The sequence below is a fragment of the Panthera onca genome, chromosome C1, assembly GCF_046562875.1.
Source record: "Panthera onca isolate mPanOnc1 chromosome C1, mPanOnc1 haplotype 2, whole genome shotgun sequence".
NCBI lineage: Eukaryota > Metazoa > Chordata > Mammalia > Carnivora > Felidae > Panthera > Panthera onca.
The window spans coordinates 166335448-166352812 of NC_138346.1; the positions used below are offsets into that span (position 1 = coordinate 166335448).

General features: G+C 38.8%; 2 protein-coding genes across 13 annotated transcripts in view; one reads left to right on the forward strand and one right to left on the reverse strand.

The window, feature by feature from the left end:
- The window catches only part of MIER1 (MIER1 transcriptional regulator), a 60066-nt gene extending 44652 nt beyond the window's left edge, over positions 1 to 15414 (reverse strand). Inside the window, exons 1-5 of one of the 12 annotated variants that reach the window (XM_060625282.3) lie at positions 15306 to 15414; positions 14102 to 14202; positions 11298 to 11332; positions 469 to 493; positions 303 to 339 (exon numbers count right to left, since the gene is read on the reverse strand). In XM_060625282.3, the coding sequence (XP_060481265.1) occupies positions 303 to 339; positions 469 to 493; positions 11298 to 11332; positions 14102 to 14202; positions 15306 to 15372 (265 nt within the window). In that variant the 5' untranslated portion in view covers positions 15373 to 15414. Of the gene's footprint in view, positions 1 to 302; positions 340 to 468; positions 494 to 9235; positions 9823 to 9842; positions 10109 to 11297; positions 11375 to 14101; positions 14203 to 14814; positions 14935 to 14988; positions 15090 to 15305 lie in introns of those variants that run through there. The other 11 variants (XM_060625281.3, XM_078451808.2, XM_078451806.2 and 8 more) reach the window with 11 other exon arrangements.
- Positions 15415 to 15564: 150 nt separating this feature from the next.
- DNAI4 (dynein axonemal intermediate chain 4) overlaps positions 15565 to 17365 on the forward strand; it is a 96285-nt gene continuing 94484 nt past the window's right edge. The window contains 2 exon segments of the mRNA XM_060625280.2: positions 15565 to 15629; positions 15631 to 15738. Coding sequence (XP_060481263.2) covers positions 15571 to 15629; positions 15631 to 15738 — 167 coding nt within the window. The 5' untranslated portion in view covers positions 15565 to 15570.

Genomic DNA, 17365 nt, shown 5'->3' on the forward strand with positions numbered 1-17365 from the left:
TGGTCTGTGGGTAAAATCAGATCCTACTCAATCTAAACATAACCTCCTTAATTTATAACATTGAATATTCATTTTTGAATGTTCTGCTTTTTTTCTCCCTCACTAAATGCATTTTTTTTCTCAAAAACTTTGAGCTTCCTATACAAGCAAATATTTCTAAGTTAGTGACTCCTTTTGAAAAAGCACACTTCATATTTACTTGAAATCAAATATCAATTAAAACCTATAAGAAATACACGTAGTAATTCATAAAAAAAGTGAACCTACAAGTAGTCATGAGGTTGAACTCACAGCAGCCTCACCTGTACTTTCATGGGCAGTCAAATATTTCATCCATTTCTTTTTCCCCAGAGAAAAGAAGCATTCGGAAGAAAAGCAAGTCAGATGACAGTCTAACTCCTCTAGGCTTTTTATAATAGGACAAATGTTAGTCAAACAGAAATTATAGAAAATACAGAAAATACTTACCTGGACTTGAAGACTCAACAGATGGCTGAGGAGGGGGAGAAAAGAAGAAATATTAGCATCTTTGTATAGTAAATCTGTGCAAAATTTACAGGAATTACTCAAGGACCAGTTTGACATCAAAGATCACAGTTAAGTTTTTACATCTGAATTATCTAAGACAAATTAAAACCTTCTATATAATCCTTTCTCTGACATTGTATTTAAACATATAAAAATCCCAAACACTCCTGAATGTAGAAATGAAGACAATAATATGAAATTGATTCAGATTTTAAAGGCAAATATGGATCTCATAACATATGCAGCTTAAGAGATCTGATTTTAGATATTAGAACTTTCTGAAATATTTTCTCTTATCAATAAAGGGGAAATTACACACAAGATTCACTAACAAGCTGGCCTCTGGCTTAAAATACGTGAAAGAAGGGAGGCGAAAACACTTCAAGACGTTAATTTTAAATAAAAATTATGTTGTATACAGTAGAAGGAAAAAGTAAAATGTTATTAAGCACCAAATAGTACATTAGGCTAACTTTACAACAAACAACATATTTTTAAATTATCACAGAATTAGTAACCTTTGAGCTAAAGTCTAGAAAGGTTAAGGTCTCTGATGAAAAAATCAAAAACATTCCCAATTATAACATGCTGCTTCTACTGTAGCATTCTACCCCTCATAAATTTAACTATAAGCATTTAGAAAATTTAAAGATAACACTGTTAGCAACTTATTTTGGTAATACAACCACTTGACGGTTTGAGGCTATTATTTTATCTAAATTCAGTTAATTCAAAATTATAAACAAGTCATATACAAACATAAACTTCTGTAAATATATAACAAAAACTCAAGATGCTTCAAATGGCATATGCTTCATAGTTAAAACCTTTCTTATTCATTCAGAGCTATTTCATGCCCATTAGAAGTCAGGCACGCTGGAAGCCCAAAATTATTAGCAAAGATAAGTTATTCCAGCACAGACAGTCCCTGACAATTATGGCTCAACTTACGATTTTTCAACTTTATGATAGTGCAAAAGGAATACCCGTTTAGTAAAAACCGAAGTTTGAATTCTGATCTTTTCCTGGGCTACCAACACGTGGTATGATACTATCTTGTGATACTGGGCAGTGGCAGCGAGTTGCAGCTCCCAGTCAGGCATGCGATCACGAGGGCAAACAACCAATACACTTATAACCATTGTGTACCCATACAACCTTTCTGTTGTTCACTTTCAGTCTAGTAGTCAATGAAGTACATGAGATATTCAATACATGGTTATAAAATAGGCTTTGTGTTAGACAATTCTGCCCAACTGTAGGCTAATGTAAGTGTTCTAACCATGTGTGAGGTAGGCTATCCTAAGCTATGATGTTCATTCAGTAGGTTAAGTACATTAAATGCATTTTTGACTTAATATTTTCAACTTATGATAGGTTTATCAGGACATAACCCCATCATAAGGAAGATCTCTATTTTCCTTCTTTCTGGTAACTAATGCGGAAGGGAGCCGAGAAGAACAAAATAAAATGAGGAAAGTGACGAATTTTTGAAAAACTAGGCATCTAAGACAAATTTCTTTTAAGGTGTTAAAATTCTATTTTGAAAACTGTCCATAGTATGCTATTGTATTAAGTATGACATTCTCTATTGTACATGGTGACTTAGGTTCTTTTGAAGCACACTTCCCAAGGGTCCTATTTTTTTTCCCTTTTAATTCTTAAAATGGCTCTTGACTATAGCATCAACTTACTTTAATAAAAGACTGATAGTAGTCAGTATTATATATTTTAAAGTGTCACACCACTACCCTTACTTAAAAGTTGCTCTGCCACACAGAGTCAAACCAGTGCTACTTATTAATTCCATTCCTCTAACAGGAAGCTGAAAAGCAGGGTGATAGAGTAATGTAACTATAAAAAGGGTTTCTAGCTTGCTTAACATCTTATGGGCAGAGTAACACACTTCTAAGCTCAAAACGGATATAACCACCACACAAATTATTACACAGCAAATCAATATTTTAAAATATTAATCTACTTTTATGTCATGCAGTTATGCTTTGTTTCCCAAGTTTAAGCACAATTTCTGTCCAAGGCTACGGCAACGATGACTGTCTTTATCTGGTCCCAGGTTTGCCACTCACAAAGTAGCCTCACAGTGCTGTTTTTCCTTTTTAGTAAACTTCTGAAAATATTGCAGGGCAGAAACAAGAAAATCAGCATTTCTTTCAAATTAGGAGCTTAAGAGAAATGGCTCTTTGAGCATTCAGTTCTTTTTGAACACTCTAATAATTACTCCATTTAACAGTCTTCTGATAAAAAGGGGTTTCTGATTAAAAATGTCATTCTTCTTCTGAATAAAAGGTACATTTTCACAGATGTTAGGTATTGGCAATAACAAAGACACTGAGTTGTGAATGGCGTTTGCAGTTTTTAAAAGGCCTCAAAGAGCACTAACTGCCAATACCACACTGATCCTTGTGTTGTATTGGTAAAGTTATCTATCACTTTAAAGTTCTGAAAAAGGTCCCAAATATTTTCCGTTAATTAAGATACCAAATATTCAGAGGACTGGTATTATTTGTACGTTTAGCTGGCAGAAAGGAGAACACCCAGTATTCAAAGACAGCATTAATGACCATTTTACATCAGAAATACTGGAATGTTTCAAGAACTGTAATTTGACTGATGTGTACCTAGGTTAGGATAGGGAAGGGGAAGTAGGGAGATATGCCTCTAGACATACATTTTAGTATTCCATGTTCAAAATATAATTACACTGTTTCCATTTGGGCTGGGTGAGAGTGAGATATTTCTTGTAAGTTTATTATACTCAATTAATTTAAAAACTGACCTTTTAGAAAACTGGCATTTGAAAATTTTATACTATACATTACTTTTGTCCCAACTGCAGGCAAAAAAATTATTTTTCAAAGTAAAAGTTCACTATCATAATACAGGAAATTTAAGTACAGAATGTGAGCATTCTTTTTTTTAGGTATTTAGAAGAGCAGAATCAGCTTACATTTATATAGTACTACATATTCTCCAATGCATAAAGTTACTTGATCATAACTACATACCTGGCAATAACACCCACTCTGCCAACATCATTTTATAGATTAGCAAACCCAGGGAGATAATGTGACTTGATCCATGGTAAGTGGTGAAGGTGGAACTGAAGTCTACGACCTGAATATTTCTATACCTTCCAGGGGAACAACTATATTAAAAATCTTTTCTCTTTACCTCTTTCCTTCCTCCCCCTTACTTTCTTACTTTTTTGAATGTTTTTCATCTGTTCAAAGTACATTTAAAATGTGACTGCAAGTTATCATCTGTCATGTCAGACTATTATCTATGTCTATTTAGGAAGTGGTATCTTTAACAATATCTTCCAGAAAAACCTGCGACATCTACCATTAATGATGCACAAATTAGTACCTGCTTAAAACTAGAGCTGTAAAACAGGTATTCATTTGTAACTTTTTTTTGTATTTTTAGAAAAGGCACAAACTAGAAAATGCAAATAGTAAAAAAAATTTTTCATTAGAAGTGAAAATGTATTTATGATGCACTCATACATTATTGGTAGAAAAATACAAGTTGGTTTAACCCTTCTAGTGATCATTTTGCTAATATGAAATTATCCTACTGATAAGCCTAAGAAAGCATACCAAGATACATGTTTAACAGTCGTTACCATAAAGTGGTTCATAGCAACAAGTTGGGAAAAAATTTTCAAGTCTATCATTTAACTAGTTAGAAATAAAATACTGTTCTTCTAAGCAACAAAACACTATTAATCCATTAAAAAGAGACAAGTCTGTTTGTGGTGAATGAGGAAAAAAAATGCAAAGAACATTTATTTATTTATTCATACATATATTAGGAGTTAAAAAAAAAAGTAGAGAAGGGGGTAACTTGGGCTGGAATATAAATGACATTTTTTTTTTTTCTCCAAAAGTACACACAAAACCCTGTAACAATAGTTATCTCTAGGGAATGGGTTGGGGAGAGAAAGTTTTTTTCATTTTATACCCTTCTATACTATTGGAATTTTCTAACCACTTGTTAGTATTACTGGTTTTTTTTTAAAGAAAGTCAGTGGAGATCATCTTATGGAATTATGAGCAATTTTCATTTCCTTCCTCTACTTTTAGATTTTTAAGAAAACCTATTACTAGCCACTTTTTTTTTTTTTTTTTAACAAATGTATCATTTAGAAAAATAACCTAGTTTTCTTTTAGGTGCATACATAATTATCTGAGACAGAAAACATAACTAGACAGTCACACAGAGTATGAGTAGGCTAAATCAAATTAAAAAATGAACAGCTGACTTTTATATCTTCACCACATATATGATTTAGTTGATCAAGTTGCTAATACTTGTAACAAATATTAAATGCCTCAGATATCTTCAAATGTGTCTCTAGAACACAGTAAACTAGAATATAACCATTAAAAAAAAAAAAGGTAAAAATGAAGTAATCAGATTCATATATTCCAGGCAATCAAAAGCATATTTTCAAATAAACATAACTGTCTGAACTAATTTCTCCCCTCAAACTAATTCCACCACCATTTCTTTGTTATCATCACCTACTTAACAATATAGACGCTGCTAACTAAATCAGAGGTTCTCAAGTGATGGGGATAGAAGCCAGGAAGGAGTTAGATGCCCCTCCTCCAGGTGGAGAAAGCAGGGGAACTGTGCTCACCATTTCTCTTCCTCCATACAAAACTAAGTCACTTAACTTTCCCCTGAAGAATTTGGGGGCATAAAAAAGATTAAGAAAGTCGTGTTGGTAAAACTAGCAAATTGACTACAGTAGTAATAACTCAGAGGATGAATTGCTATTATTAAGCACTAGGAATTCAGAAGCCTAGGTTCCACTCTTAATTGTGCCACAGCCTAACTGCACAACTTAGGACAAATTGCATCAACTCTGCTCAGTTTCATTTTCTCTAAGTAAGATTTAGATATCTTCTAGTTCAATTTCCTTTGAGATCTAAGTTCTTTACTTTTATTATAAACTGCTCAAAAGACCTAACACTACCAAGGAATACTTAGCTAAAGGGATGGGATATGTTTAACAGCCTCTTCTGAAAATTTTTTTTTAAATCTAGGACCTTTAGAAAAAAATCTCAATTTGCAAAAAGCTTTTTTGGGGGTGCTACTTTATGAATTTCCTATCTACACAAACATAATTTAACAGTCATTCTTATAAGCCATAGAATAAGTCAAACAGAATGAGTCCCAGGTGATGACTGGTACTTGAACAGTTTTATCACTGCAATGAATTTTGAAATCATTTGCAAATCTTTTGAAACATACAGGGACTCAAGCTAACTTCAAGCAAGAAATTTCTATACAGGTGATTACTTTTCTATTTTTACTAATCAGTTTCTTATGGCAGTGTTTGTTTTCTTTTTTTTTTTTTTAATGTTTATTTTTAAGAGAGAGTGCAAGCAGTGGAGGGGCAAAGAGAGAGGGGGACAGAGGATCCAAAGTGGGTTTTGCATGAGTCCAATGCGGGGCTCAAACTCACGAACCAAAGCAGAAGATCATGACCTGAGCCAAAGTTGGACACTCAACTGATGGAGCCACCCAGGCATGCCAGTGTTTTATTTCTGATTTGAAAAACTGATTACTCTCCTGCAGAAAAATTCTCTAAAAGTAATCGACTTTTATATATCCTCCAACCAACCTTTTCTACCTTATCATGCACTTTATCACTCCTTCTGAATTAAACTTTATTAGATTCTCATACATTTATCCAGAGTCTTACTCTGGATAAATCCTAAATACACTCAAGTATAAACACTAAAAAGTTCATTACCACTATAGAGAATTATTTAAGGCCTAACACTACTGCAGTGAAACAAGTTTTGTTTAGAATAGAAATTAACACCATCAAGAAGAATGGTCAAGATGATCCTATTTCCTTAAAAAATGAAATCCAAATACACTAAAACCCACTAAGCAAGGAGTGTGTTTTCAAGAGAAATAAATGAAGATGTGACAGTGAATAAACAGATTACGTATTGGTTTTGAAAAGGTTTAAATACTTAAAACTAATATAGAAAAGTAGGTTCATTAAAATCTTCTTCTCTTTATATGATAGCAATATGACCTAGGTGAAAAGATAGGTCTTACACTATGTTGTCGCTTTTTCCCCCCCGGAAAAGAAAAGTCCCATATGTGTTTACAAACCCTGAAATAACAGACAAATTGTTCATTCCCAAAGGTCCCTGTACCACATTCCTTATAAAACCCAAAGGATCAACTATTTCTTCCTCTTATTCTTTCTTTCTCGTTGCCTTTGTAAAACTGCAACTACCCTGTAATTTCCTTCCTTTAAGTGTAACTAGGAGAACCTCCTTTTAGAAGGTTGATAAGTAATTTTAAGGGATAAAAAGCAATGAAAAATATTACTAAAAACCTATTAAGAAAAAGAGTATGTGCCATTTCTTCTAAGCACATTAAATATGTTTTTAATGTTAGCACGATTTGAGGAACCATTAAACACATACTTCCTACTTATAGACTGCCTAGGTGATCAGATCAAATATGAAAAAATTAGTATATTCTATTCACATCTAAATCAATTTGTATTCAAGAATTAAACACTTTTCTGGAAAAACAAGGTAAGGTCATTCTCCTATGTAGGAAATAACAACAACAACAACGAACTTAGAAGCATAATATTGACATTTTTCTCTGGAGACATGCTTCTTCAATAACCTGTTTTCCCCTCAGATTTATCAAATAAATGTATATTGTTGCTTTGCATTTTCTGTTATTTTACCAGTCAGCTTCAATGCTCAGGTCTACTTAACCAAAAGTGCAATAGCACATTTGATTTATTCTACCAGATGCTTTTTACTGGCATCACAAAGAATGAATCTCCTGAGTGCCCATATAAAAATAAAAGCAAGCACTTCTCCATCTATGTTTTAAAAATAACTAATCTCTAAAATCATCCTAATTACTAAAATATTGAAATCAGAACAATACAAACTAATTTTACTTTTCACCTCTTCACCTGTTTAGGTATTTTGTAGGACACAGATGAATGAAGGTTTCCCCATTCTTCTAAATTCACTAAAAACAAAACTATCCAACACTAAAAGATGAATTTTTTTTTTAAAGATTTCAGGTCACTAAATAAATTCACTGAACACAAAGTTCAGGTTTACTCTTCTTGAAATTGAACCATCCATGCGTTCCTTACTGAACATGAGAATTCCATTCTCTAAGTTATGCAATTTTTAAGAAAACTAAAACTTGAAAATATTAGGAAATGATTAGTGACTCAAAATACTGCTTTTCCTCTCTTATGATACAACCATCTTTAATTTCTAAAACAAGAATATTAATATACTCCTATTTACATACTGAGTTTTCAGTGTGCTGGGCAATTAAAATTTCTGGGTGAAGCTTTCTAAACTTAAATTTCACTGTATTTTCAAAAGCAAAGTTATTTTCCGTCAATAATAGCTTGCCTTAAAATAGGACTACAAAACTTAAAGCTTAAGTCATTGTGAGCAGCACCGTGAGGGAAGAAACCACATAACCTATTACAGTACACTGCTGCTTATCTAAGAGGCATTCACTGAAAGGGGGAATCCACTGAAGGCTATTTAACAAAATGTAGGTAAATCCAGCTACATATAACTCCTTCCCCAACTTACACATGAAAAAAGGAACACTTAAAAATCTTACCAGGACTAAAACTCCTTCAGCCCAGTGGAATGAACCCAGTCACATTTAAATGAAATACAAAGTACTAGGTTTTCTCCAACTCATGTGCCTTGAAATACAATTCTTTAACCACAAAGAACAAAAGAAATGGAAATAAATCTAAGATCTAAATTTAGTTTTAGATCAAAAGTATTAAATGTTTTTAAAAGATTACTAGCAGTGAAGACTCCTGCTACAGTGAATCTCCTCTTCCTTTAACAGCAAATACTCCACTACAAAAGTACAAAGCCAGTTTCCATAAGGAAAGCAGAAGGGGCAACCTAAGAGCAATTCCACAAAACAGCTAACTTTCAGGTCCCTCCACTCAACAGGTATATGAAAAAGCGTCCAAATTAATATTTTTCCATAATCTATATTTCAGTATCCCAAATTCAAAGTACTCACCTAACTCACCACTGACTTCATACAGCAATTAATGAAGACAAATATTGGGGACTGGATGGTAAGAAAATTTTTTTACCTATTCGTGAATTTGGGGATGTCTGAGCCCATGAAAACGGTAATTCACACAGAAGAAATGCCTTATCAATCATTTAGTGAGGCTCTCGCTCAAAGTAGACTTAAAACTCCAAATACTATCACTTCCTGAACTCTAGGGGGTAAGGAATAACGAATTTTTCCGAGGGTAAGGGGGGGGGGGAAGTATTAAAAAAATCAAATGTTTAAAGGTTTAAATCAGAAACAAAAATTCAAATCTCCAGAGGCGTTAACACTAAGTTTCAATGAATCATAACAGTGGTTATTTGCCACGATTTGAGGCCCCAAAATATAAAACAATTACCACCGAGGAAAGGGGCCTTTGGTTAACTCGTTTACTGGAAAAAAAGGAGGGGGGGGGGGAACCAACAAAAAAAACCTCCCATAAAAGGGGGAAAAAAAGACAATAATAGATAGCCTTGATAGGAAAGGGGGTGGGGGGGAATGCCTGGAAAGTGAAGAGGGGGAAAGGTAGAAAGCAACTCTTCCGAAACATAAAGAGAAAAAAAGGTTCTACCTTCGGGAGGAATGGAACTGTTCCGTAGATTCAGGGGGATTCCCCCAACCTAAAGGGCCGGATCGCGAAAGGCTACGTTTATTTCTCCACGCTCATCGTAGCTCCATGAGAAAAATGAGAGTTGAAGGCCATTCTGCCTTACGTTTTCCCCATCAACACGGACTGGATGTCAGTAGCAAACGGGTGGGGGTGACACGGAAGGGCGCAACAGCATCTCGGTGAAGGAGGGAAGAAACTTCGCAAGAAGAGGAAGCAGCAGCTCCTCTCTCTTGGCCCCTAGCACCGGCCGGCGAAGTTGCGCCACCGGCGCCCCTGCCTGGAGGGCGCCCACTCGCCCTCGCCCCTCTCCGCACGCACTACCACGCAGCACTCGACCCTTCAAACTGCCCCCGAAGTCCAACTACGCCTCCGCTTCCTCCTACCCCCGGACCCATCCCAACTAAGTTCCAAGGAAAGCTCCCGCCCAGAGCGCGGCCTGTTCCGGACAACAGGTGGGCAGTGGCGCCAGCAGGGCTGGGCCTCTCCTAGCCAGGCCCACTCCACTCCTCCCCGGCCAGGGCCCGGGGCGCCCGGCTCCGGGACGGGGAGGGGGAGCTCGCTCCCTTACCTCCGCCATATTTGCCGTACTGACGGGTCACATCTCCGCGGCGGCCGCAGCTGGGTCACGGCCAGAACCCGGATGTGAGAGTCGGCAACGGGACTCCAGCCGCCGCCGCCGTCTCTACCGCTCCCGCCGCCGCTGCCTTGGCGGGAACGCGCAGGAGCCGCCCGAGCGCGCCCACCACACCCCACTCCGCCCCCTCGCGGCGCCCCGGCCGAGCTGGACTGGAGGGAAAAAGCCTGAGCGCGCGCAGGAGCAGAGGCGGGCGCGCGCGCGCGGCCCCGCGGAAGCCTTCCCCGGGAGGAGCGCGGAGGGGGCGGAGTCAAGGTGGGTGTGGGGGGTAGGTGGGCTTCTCCGCGCGGGGCGCCTCCCCTGCCCTTAGCGGATCCGCGACTCCAGCTGAAAGAGAGGGCTCTAAGGGACCAGAGAGGTCAAGGGAAAGTGCCCAGAAAACCGTGTCCAGCATTTACATCGCAGGGGAAAAGATACGTTACATTCTACATGTAGGCCTTTTTCGAAGAGCATTTGCTGAAAACGGATGTTGCTGTGATGCAACAACGGCAAAGGCACAAAGTAGTGCGCTTTGAAAGCGGTTGTCTCTTGATAAGTATTTCTCTCTCCGTTGATTCCCGACGGGAAATGTAAAATCCCACATCCCCAAACCTTAGAGGTCAGAGATTAAGGGACTGTGGATAGGTAGTCTGCCATCCTCACATCTCATCTGCTTTTCCTCACACGCTTCCTGAGATGCCAGGAGCAACATAATTGTGCAATGTTTGAATTTTGCACAACTGGAGAAAATTTCAAAATGCGAAATACTGAAAAGCTGCTCTTTGATAGATATAAATAATCTCCGACTTGACTGCAGAGAGGGAAAACCTGCTTATTTGCAATGCCTGAAATGCCTACAGTTTTAAAGTTTATTTTAAAACACTGGCCTAGAACTGCCAATTGGCCTTGAAACCAATTCTAATGACTGCAGGGTCAATGACTGCAAAATAACAAACATGTTTCACTTCCATTACTAACGCAGATACTGGCTAATACAAAGGTGATATTAAAACATGCACTAACACATTTTACTAAACCAGGAGTTGAAGTCTTAATTTCAAAAAGCCTGTTTTCCCTCAAATGTTCAAGGGTTTTTAATGCAATTTCAAAAAATGATTGCCCATATCAACCAGTTCAGTATAAAAAGTCATTCCTTCCAAATGTGATGCCAGCACTATAATATACTGCATAAATGTGCACATACACAGTTTTTCTTTTATACTTCACTTACAGTGCAACATGGGCTGTTTGCTTAAATTTGTATTCCCTTAACAGTCTAGACTCTATTAACCAGTTTCCTTTTTCCAAAGACTCAACATTAACTTGAAATTCTTATGTCCAATAATAATTTGTGCATGAATAACTTGTGCATTTATAGGTATATGAAGCTGCTAAGCGAAAGGACATTACCTGGTAATTTGACAGGAAAAGAGTCCACAGACAGTCTGTAAACCAATTAAACATAAACATCTGATGCACATTTTCTACTGAAAGAAAAGCAAGGGAAAGAAGAGAAAGGAAAACTTTAAGGTTCCCAAATCTACAAACAATTTTTACTGTACAGTATTTTCATTTTATTTTTTTTTAGAATACTTATACAAAAGTGTTTTTCAGGATTCCTTGGGGGAATAAATATTTTAGCACAGGTATATAGAAGTACACTACTGAATTACCTTAGTCCTTTTGACTCAAAAGTCATTTTTTGAAAAGTCAGTTTGTGTTTAAATAGTTTTCACTTTGAGACACTTGATGGAAACAGCTGAAGGCAAAGAACAACTGATGTGCACAGACCTGAGGTGGGTAAAGACAGAAATCAGGGGCCCAGAGGTAGAAACTCAGGCTTTATAATACCATGGGGATAAAGGAGTGTTTTCCATTTAAATACCAAAGTTAATATATGAAATTTAGCTGGTTCACAAGAAGAAAAATTTTTAAAAAGTGTTGTCAAAATGCAAAGTACAGGAATAACTTGCTTAAGTCCATTTAGTCTTTGATTCTTCAGTTCAACCTCAAAAAAAAAATCCCAATTGTGATTAAAAAGCTGGGGATCATGGTCCCTTAAGCTACTGAAATTGTCAGGAAAATCTGAAATGGTCAGGAAAATCCCATCTAGGAGATATCTGAATGGATATCCCCTTCTTATTGATAAATGACTTTTAAGTTTATTAATAATGTGTATCATTTTTACTAATTATAAGTGGCATTATCGTTTAGGGGAAAAATTCCCTCTACATTTTTCTCCTTCCCTTTTTAAAAAAATGTGAATTCAGTGATTTTATTTTATTTTTTTAGGTTCAGATATTCTAAAGATAAAAAGAAATGCCTGCAACATTATAAGTCATTTGTAACACATTACTCCTGAATTCAGCATGGTTTTACTCCCATTTTATTCTTGTGATACACTTATCTTTCAAAATTTTAGGAACCACCTTGAGGAAAGCAAAGTCTTTCTCAAAAACTCTTGCTTACCTCCTCAGTAACAAATATGTAAAAATTAACTTTTCATTAGCCACAGAATCTTAGTGTCTTTAGTCAATTTCTACCCTGTCCAGGTAGGAATCTCTCATTATGTCTCCCCACTACCAGGCTTTTCCGCCTATGCTAAAACACCTCCAATGACTGATGAAGACACTGCTCTTTTCAGACAAAGCTCTATGTTTGGAACATTGTTTTATTAAACCAGAATCTATCTCCTAGTTACTTCCATTCATTTCCCTGAGTTTTTCAGCACTTCGGATTAATTCAATAGATGTCTTCTTTGTATTTAAGTGCAAGCAATCAATATTTATACTTGGAATAACAAAATATAAGTCTTCAATGCCTATTGATATTAGAAGAGCTAAAAACAAGACATGACAGAGTTAAAAGTATGAGAATATTCACTAATACCTATGAGCTGTTTAAAATCATTACAGTTTATATTACGTGTTAATGTGATGTCCAAAATGATAGCTCTGTTACATCATGTAGTAAAATGTTTAAAGTTAAGCTAAAAAGTGTGGTTAATTCCAATTTTAGGTGAGGTTTGTGGCTAATGTCCCAAAACAAAAAAAAATCTCTATACAAAGCCTGAATAAATGCCTCTTTAGCTCCCATTCCCCACCTACAAGCTTCATTATTTTCAGGCAAACTAACATTAACTTTCACCACGTTGAAACTTCTCAAAACTGTTATTATATTGGGAAATTATTTTTAAACAATTTACTGAATACTCCATTAAAAAGTTATTAAACATTTTTTATAGAAGTTATAATACACACACACACACACACACACACACACACAGCACACACGGGAACCCTTCAGTTAGTATTCTCCTTTAACAAAAGCATTTTAAGGTCACAATTTTACTTCAACCAGTACCTTAAACTGACCAATAAATAAACGTCTCTGGCAATTTACATATACCTATGAAATATAACCTGTTATTCAGTACCAATACCTGATGCAAATGTAAGTACTATATATCCATACTACATAAACAAAATGTTATGCAACTCAGGTACCTTTCAAAACGCTCCAAGAAAATATCTGTAAGTTTACTCTAGAGCTGTTTGAATGAAACAGATGAATGCAGCGCATTCAAAACGCTAACAACAAATTCTCTACCTAACAATTTTCAGAGTCCATGAGTCCCTTTTGAGATTATTTGGTAAACTATTTACTAAAATTTTTATTTAAAAGTAACAACCTACACATTATGTGCAGGTAAAAATTTATGGATAGCTACCAGTTTGGTTGAAAATACCTAAATATCAAAAAACTTAAAATGACATTTTAGATAAATTGAGAGTTTACCTTTACTTTAGTAGGCAGAATGCGGGTTACAAAGCAGTAATGCATTACATTCGGAAGCCCCACAGCTATGCAAGAATCAGCATCATCTTTTTGTTAGTTTGGTTTTTATTATTAACCCCACCTCAAAACACTTACATAGCCTTTTGGTTCTTCAAAGGACAGTCTTGTTTTTTTCACAATTTTTACATAGAGTTTTACCGGGCGACCCCTTTTATCAGATTATCACAAACTGATTTTTTTCTTAATAGTCCTAATATTGTCGACATGTTATTTTTATCTCACCCAAACTCTGGAAATTATTGGCCCATCATCAGTTCTCAAATACTGGAATATACAGGAAGAGTAATGTAATATTTATATTACTTGAGGGAGTTTGGATTTTCCCTCCCTTAATATCCAAGTGTGCCCCTGCCTACCAGCATCACATCCGTCTTGTCTGCATTGAACCTCAACCAGTTGGTTCTTAACCACGTCCGAAACTCAGCCAGGCACTGGGAGAATCGAGCCACCACACCATCTGGATCAAAGGAAAGAGAGCCTCAGTAGTAATGAGACCAGAGATGATGATACCGCAAGCTCACCATGTCTCTAATTCTCAACCTCTCATTTTTAAAAAGATGGCCAAGAATTAGGACAAGGATCCCATGACAATTTTAGGAAAACATTAATGGGCCTTGGGTCATGCCATTTGTAAAGAAATAAAAGCGACCCAATAAATAGGTCGCCTCATTCCGTCCATGATTGAAGAAAGAAGGTTCGTTCAGTCAACTCCACGTCATCTGGGGTAAGCGGCCCCAGTAGACGGGTGAGTCTGTAACTGCACAAGCTTTTCTGCAAAATTAAGAATTTTAGCGTTGGAGGAAGCTTTAAGGATAACTGGGGCCCAGAGAGGGGTAGTGAATCGCCCAAGGTCACACAGCAAACGAGGACCAGAAATGGGCTCCCAGCCAGGGATCTTTCCAAGAAAAGCTGTAAAAACAAGGCCATTTCAAGGAGGGGGAGGCATCTGTCCCCAGGGATCTTCCCATCGGGCAGGAGAACCTCGTTCTTTCATATTAATGCCCTCTTCAGTCTTCCTGCCCTCCCTCATTCCCTTCAAAAAGGGCGGCTTGCCCAGGACCCTGCTCACCACGGGGACTGCAGTGCGAGCAGAAGCCTCCCAAGGGAGGGCTGGGACCGAACCCGGATCTACAGGGGAAAAGAGGCGGAGCCACAGGGGGATGGTCAGCTTAGCCCCACCCCGACCGAATTCGGGAGCCGACAGGAGAAAGGGGCGGAAGCGAACTGCGCGAGACGAACTCACACCGCAGCGGATTCCCAGCGCACCGCGGCCGCCGGGGAAGATCCGCGCCGCCGCCACCGCCAAAGCAAAAGACCGGGCTAGGAGGGGGTGCGCTGTGGAGGAGAGCTGCGCATGCGCCCAGAGGGGCGACGCACTCGGGGAGGGGAAGCGGGCCGGGCGCGTTCTCTCTCAGCCCCTCCCCGGAAGTTAAGGGTCTTCCGGGCGGTACTCTACGGTGGGGGAGGGGAAGGAGAGAAAGGGGACCGAGGACACTTTAGGAGCCCCTCATCCCAATCAGGACTAGGAGAGGAGAGATGGTTTATGGAGGCTGCACTTACAGCCGCTGCCGCTGCTGCCGCCGCCACCTTCACTGCTGCCGCCACCGCCTGAAGAAGCCCCATCCATCCGCCTGCAGCCGGGGAGACTCAGAACCTGGGAGGGGCCTGGGGCCCGGGCCGCCCGCCTCCTTTTTCTAGTCGTCGTCCGGGGCTTCCTCTTGCTCCACCAACCCTCTGCCCTCCCCTCCGCCTCCGCCCTCCTCCTCGGTCTCCAGCCGCCAGCCAACCGCGCGGCCGTTTGTTGAGCCAGGGTTCCTCCGTCTCCATGACGCCCAGCAAACATTCCCGAGCCTCAGCCAGAGCCGCTAACGCCGAGGGTTGGGGTACAGGGACTCCAGAAGCAGCCAGGGAAGGGGTGGCCCACCACTCCACAGCCTGTCGCAACCATGCCTATCTCTCCAGCAAACAGCCGCAAGCAACAGAACCTCTGGTTGTAAGTTCCGGCGCTTATCTTCCTGGGTCTCGGAGGAAGCCCCTTTAGATCCAGTCTCTTAGTGCATCTGGGTTCAGTCATCCCTCGAAGCTGTCATACCGCAGTATCGCCTTCCGTGGCCTAGTACAGCCTTTTTGAACCCCCTACTGCTGTGCTTGCTCTACGGGAAAGACCTACTTTGTTTAGAACCGCTCCTCCTCCTAGCATTCCTGGGGTGGTTTTTCCGGTCTGCCGGGTCAAGCTTGTTGCCCCCATTCAATCCTCAGCTTCAGTGAGCCAGAGGACTGAACTTTACTAATGCTCTGTCGTCGAAGTTTTTTCCTGCCTCCTCATGCTATCGTGCTTTTAAAACCCATTCCTGCTAATGTTCTGCCATTTCTGCAACACTTGAACGAGAGGTTGGAGAAGAGCACACAACTCTGTGGACTTGTTTCGCTTACAACTTCAAATGGTTCTTTAGTGCTGCCCAGCAGTTGCACTAAAGTTTTCTGATTCATCCATTCTCCCACACTTCCGGACCACTTTTGTTCTCTTCTCAGACCTTCAGCATCTCTCCTCCAATCTCCACTAGCTCAGCTAATCTTTCTTTAATAGAACGTGTTGAAAGTTCTTGGGGGAGATCCTTACATTCTCTCCAGAATATGGTTCTCAGGGTCTTTTTTCCATTCCACCACAACACCAAAATAGTTTGCGTGAAGGTCAGCAATAGGCGTGCATCCAAATGCAATGGCCATTCCTCAGTTTCTTCTTAACCCTCCTACTTCTCAAGTTTTGAATCACTTCGTTTGGTTTCTTGGACACCAGCCCTCCCTAGTTCTCTCTTTGGTTTATGGCTACTTGTTTTCAAATTGCTTTGCTGGTGGTAACTTTTCTTCTTTTCCATATCTAAATACTGGAGTGTTGCTGGGGTCAGTTTTTAAACACCTTTTTTTTCACTATTGCGTTATGCTTTAAAAATCGCCTATATACTAATGACTCACAAGTTTATATTTCTAGCCAGCACCTCTTCCAAAATCCAGACTTTAAAAAAATCAATGTCTGCACTTAGAAGTTAATAGGCATCTCCAAATTTATATGCAAAACTAATCTCCCCCAACCCCTTATATACTTTGCAGTCTTTGACATTTCAGTAAATGAGAGTTTCCACTCTTCCAATTACACAATAAACAACCTTGGAGTTTCCCTTGACTTCATTAATGCCCCACTCCATCAGCAGATTCTATCATTTCTACCTGCAAAATAAATCGAGACTACCTCCCTAATGTAAGTCCCTGTCACATCACAGTAACCACCTAAATGGTCTTCTAATACCCCAAACTTAGTAATCACTGTGGCTCTTCTCAAAACCCTCCAGTTTTTCCATGTGAGTAAAAAGCTCATGTCATTACAGACCCACAGGATCTCACCTTGGACCCTTTCCTTTGGCTCATTGTTTCACAACAATGTAAGGCACATTATTTTCCCATTTCAAGGCTTACGCATTTGCTGTTCTTTGGTATATTGCACCCCCAGTTAGTCTCATGACTCACATTTCCTTCACACGTCACCTTAACAAAAAATCCTTCTCAGGGTGCCTGGATGGCTCAGTCAGTTAAGCGTCTGACTTTTGATTTCAGCTCAGGTCATG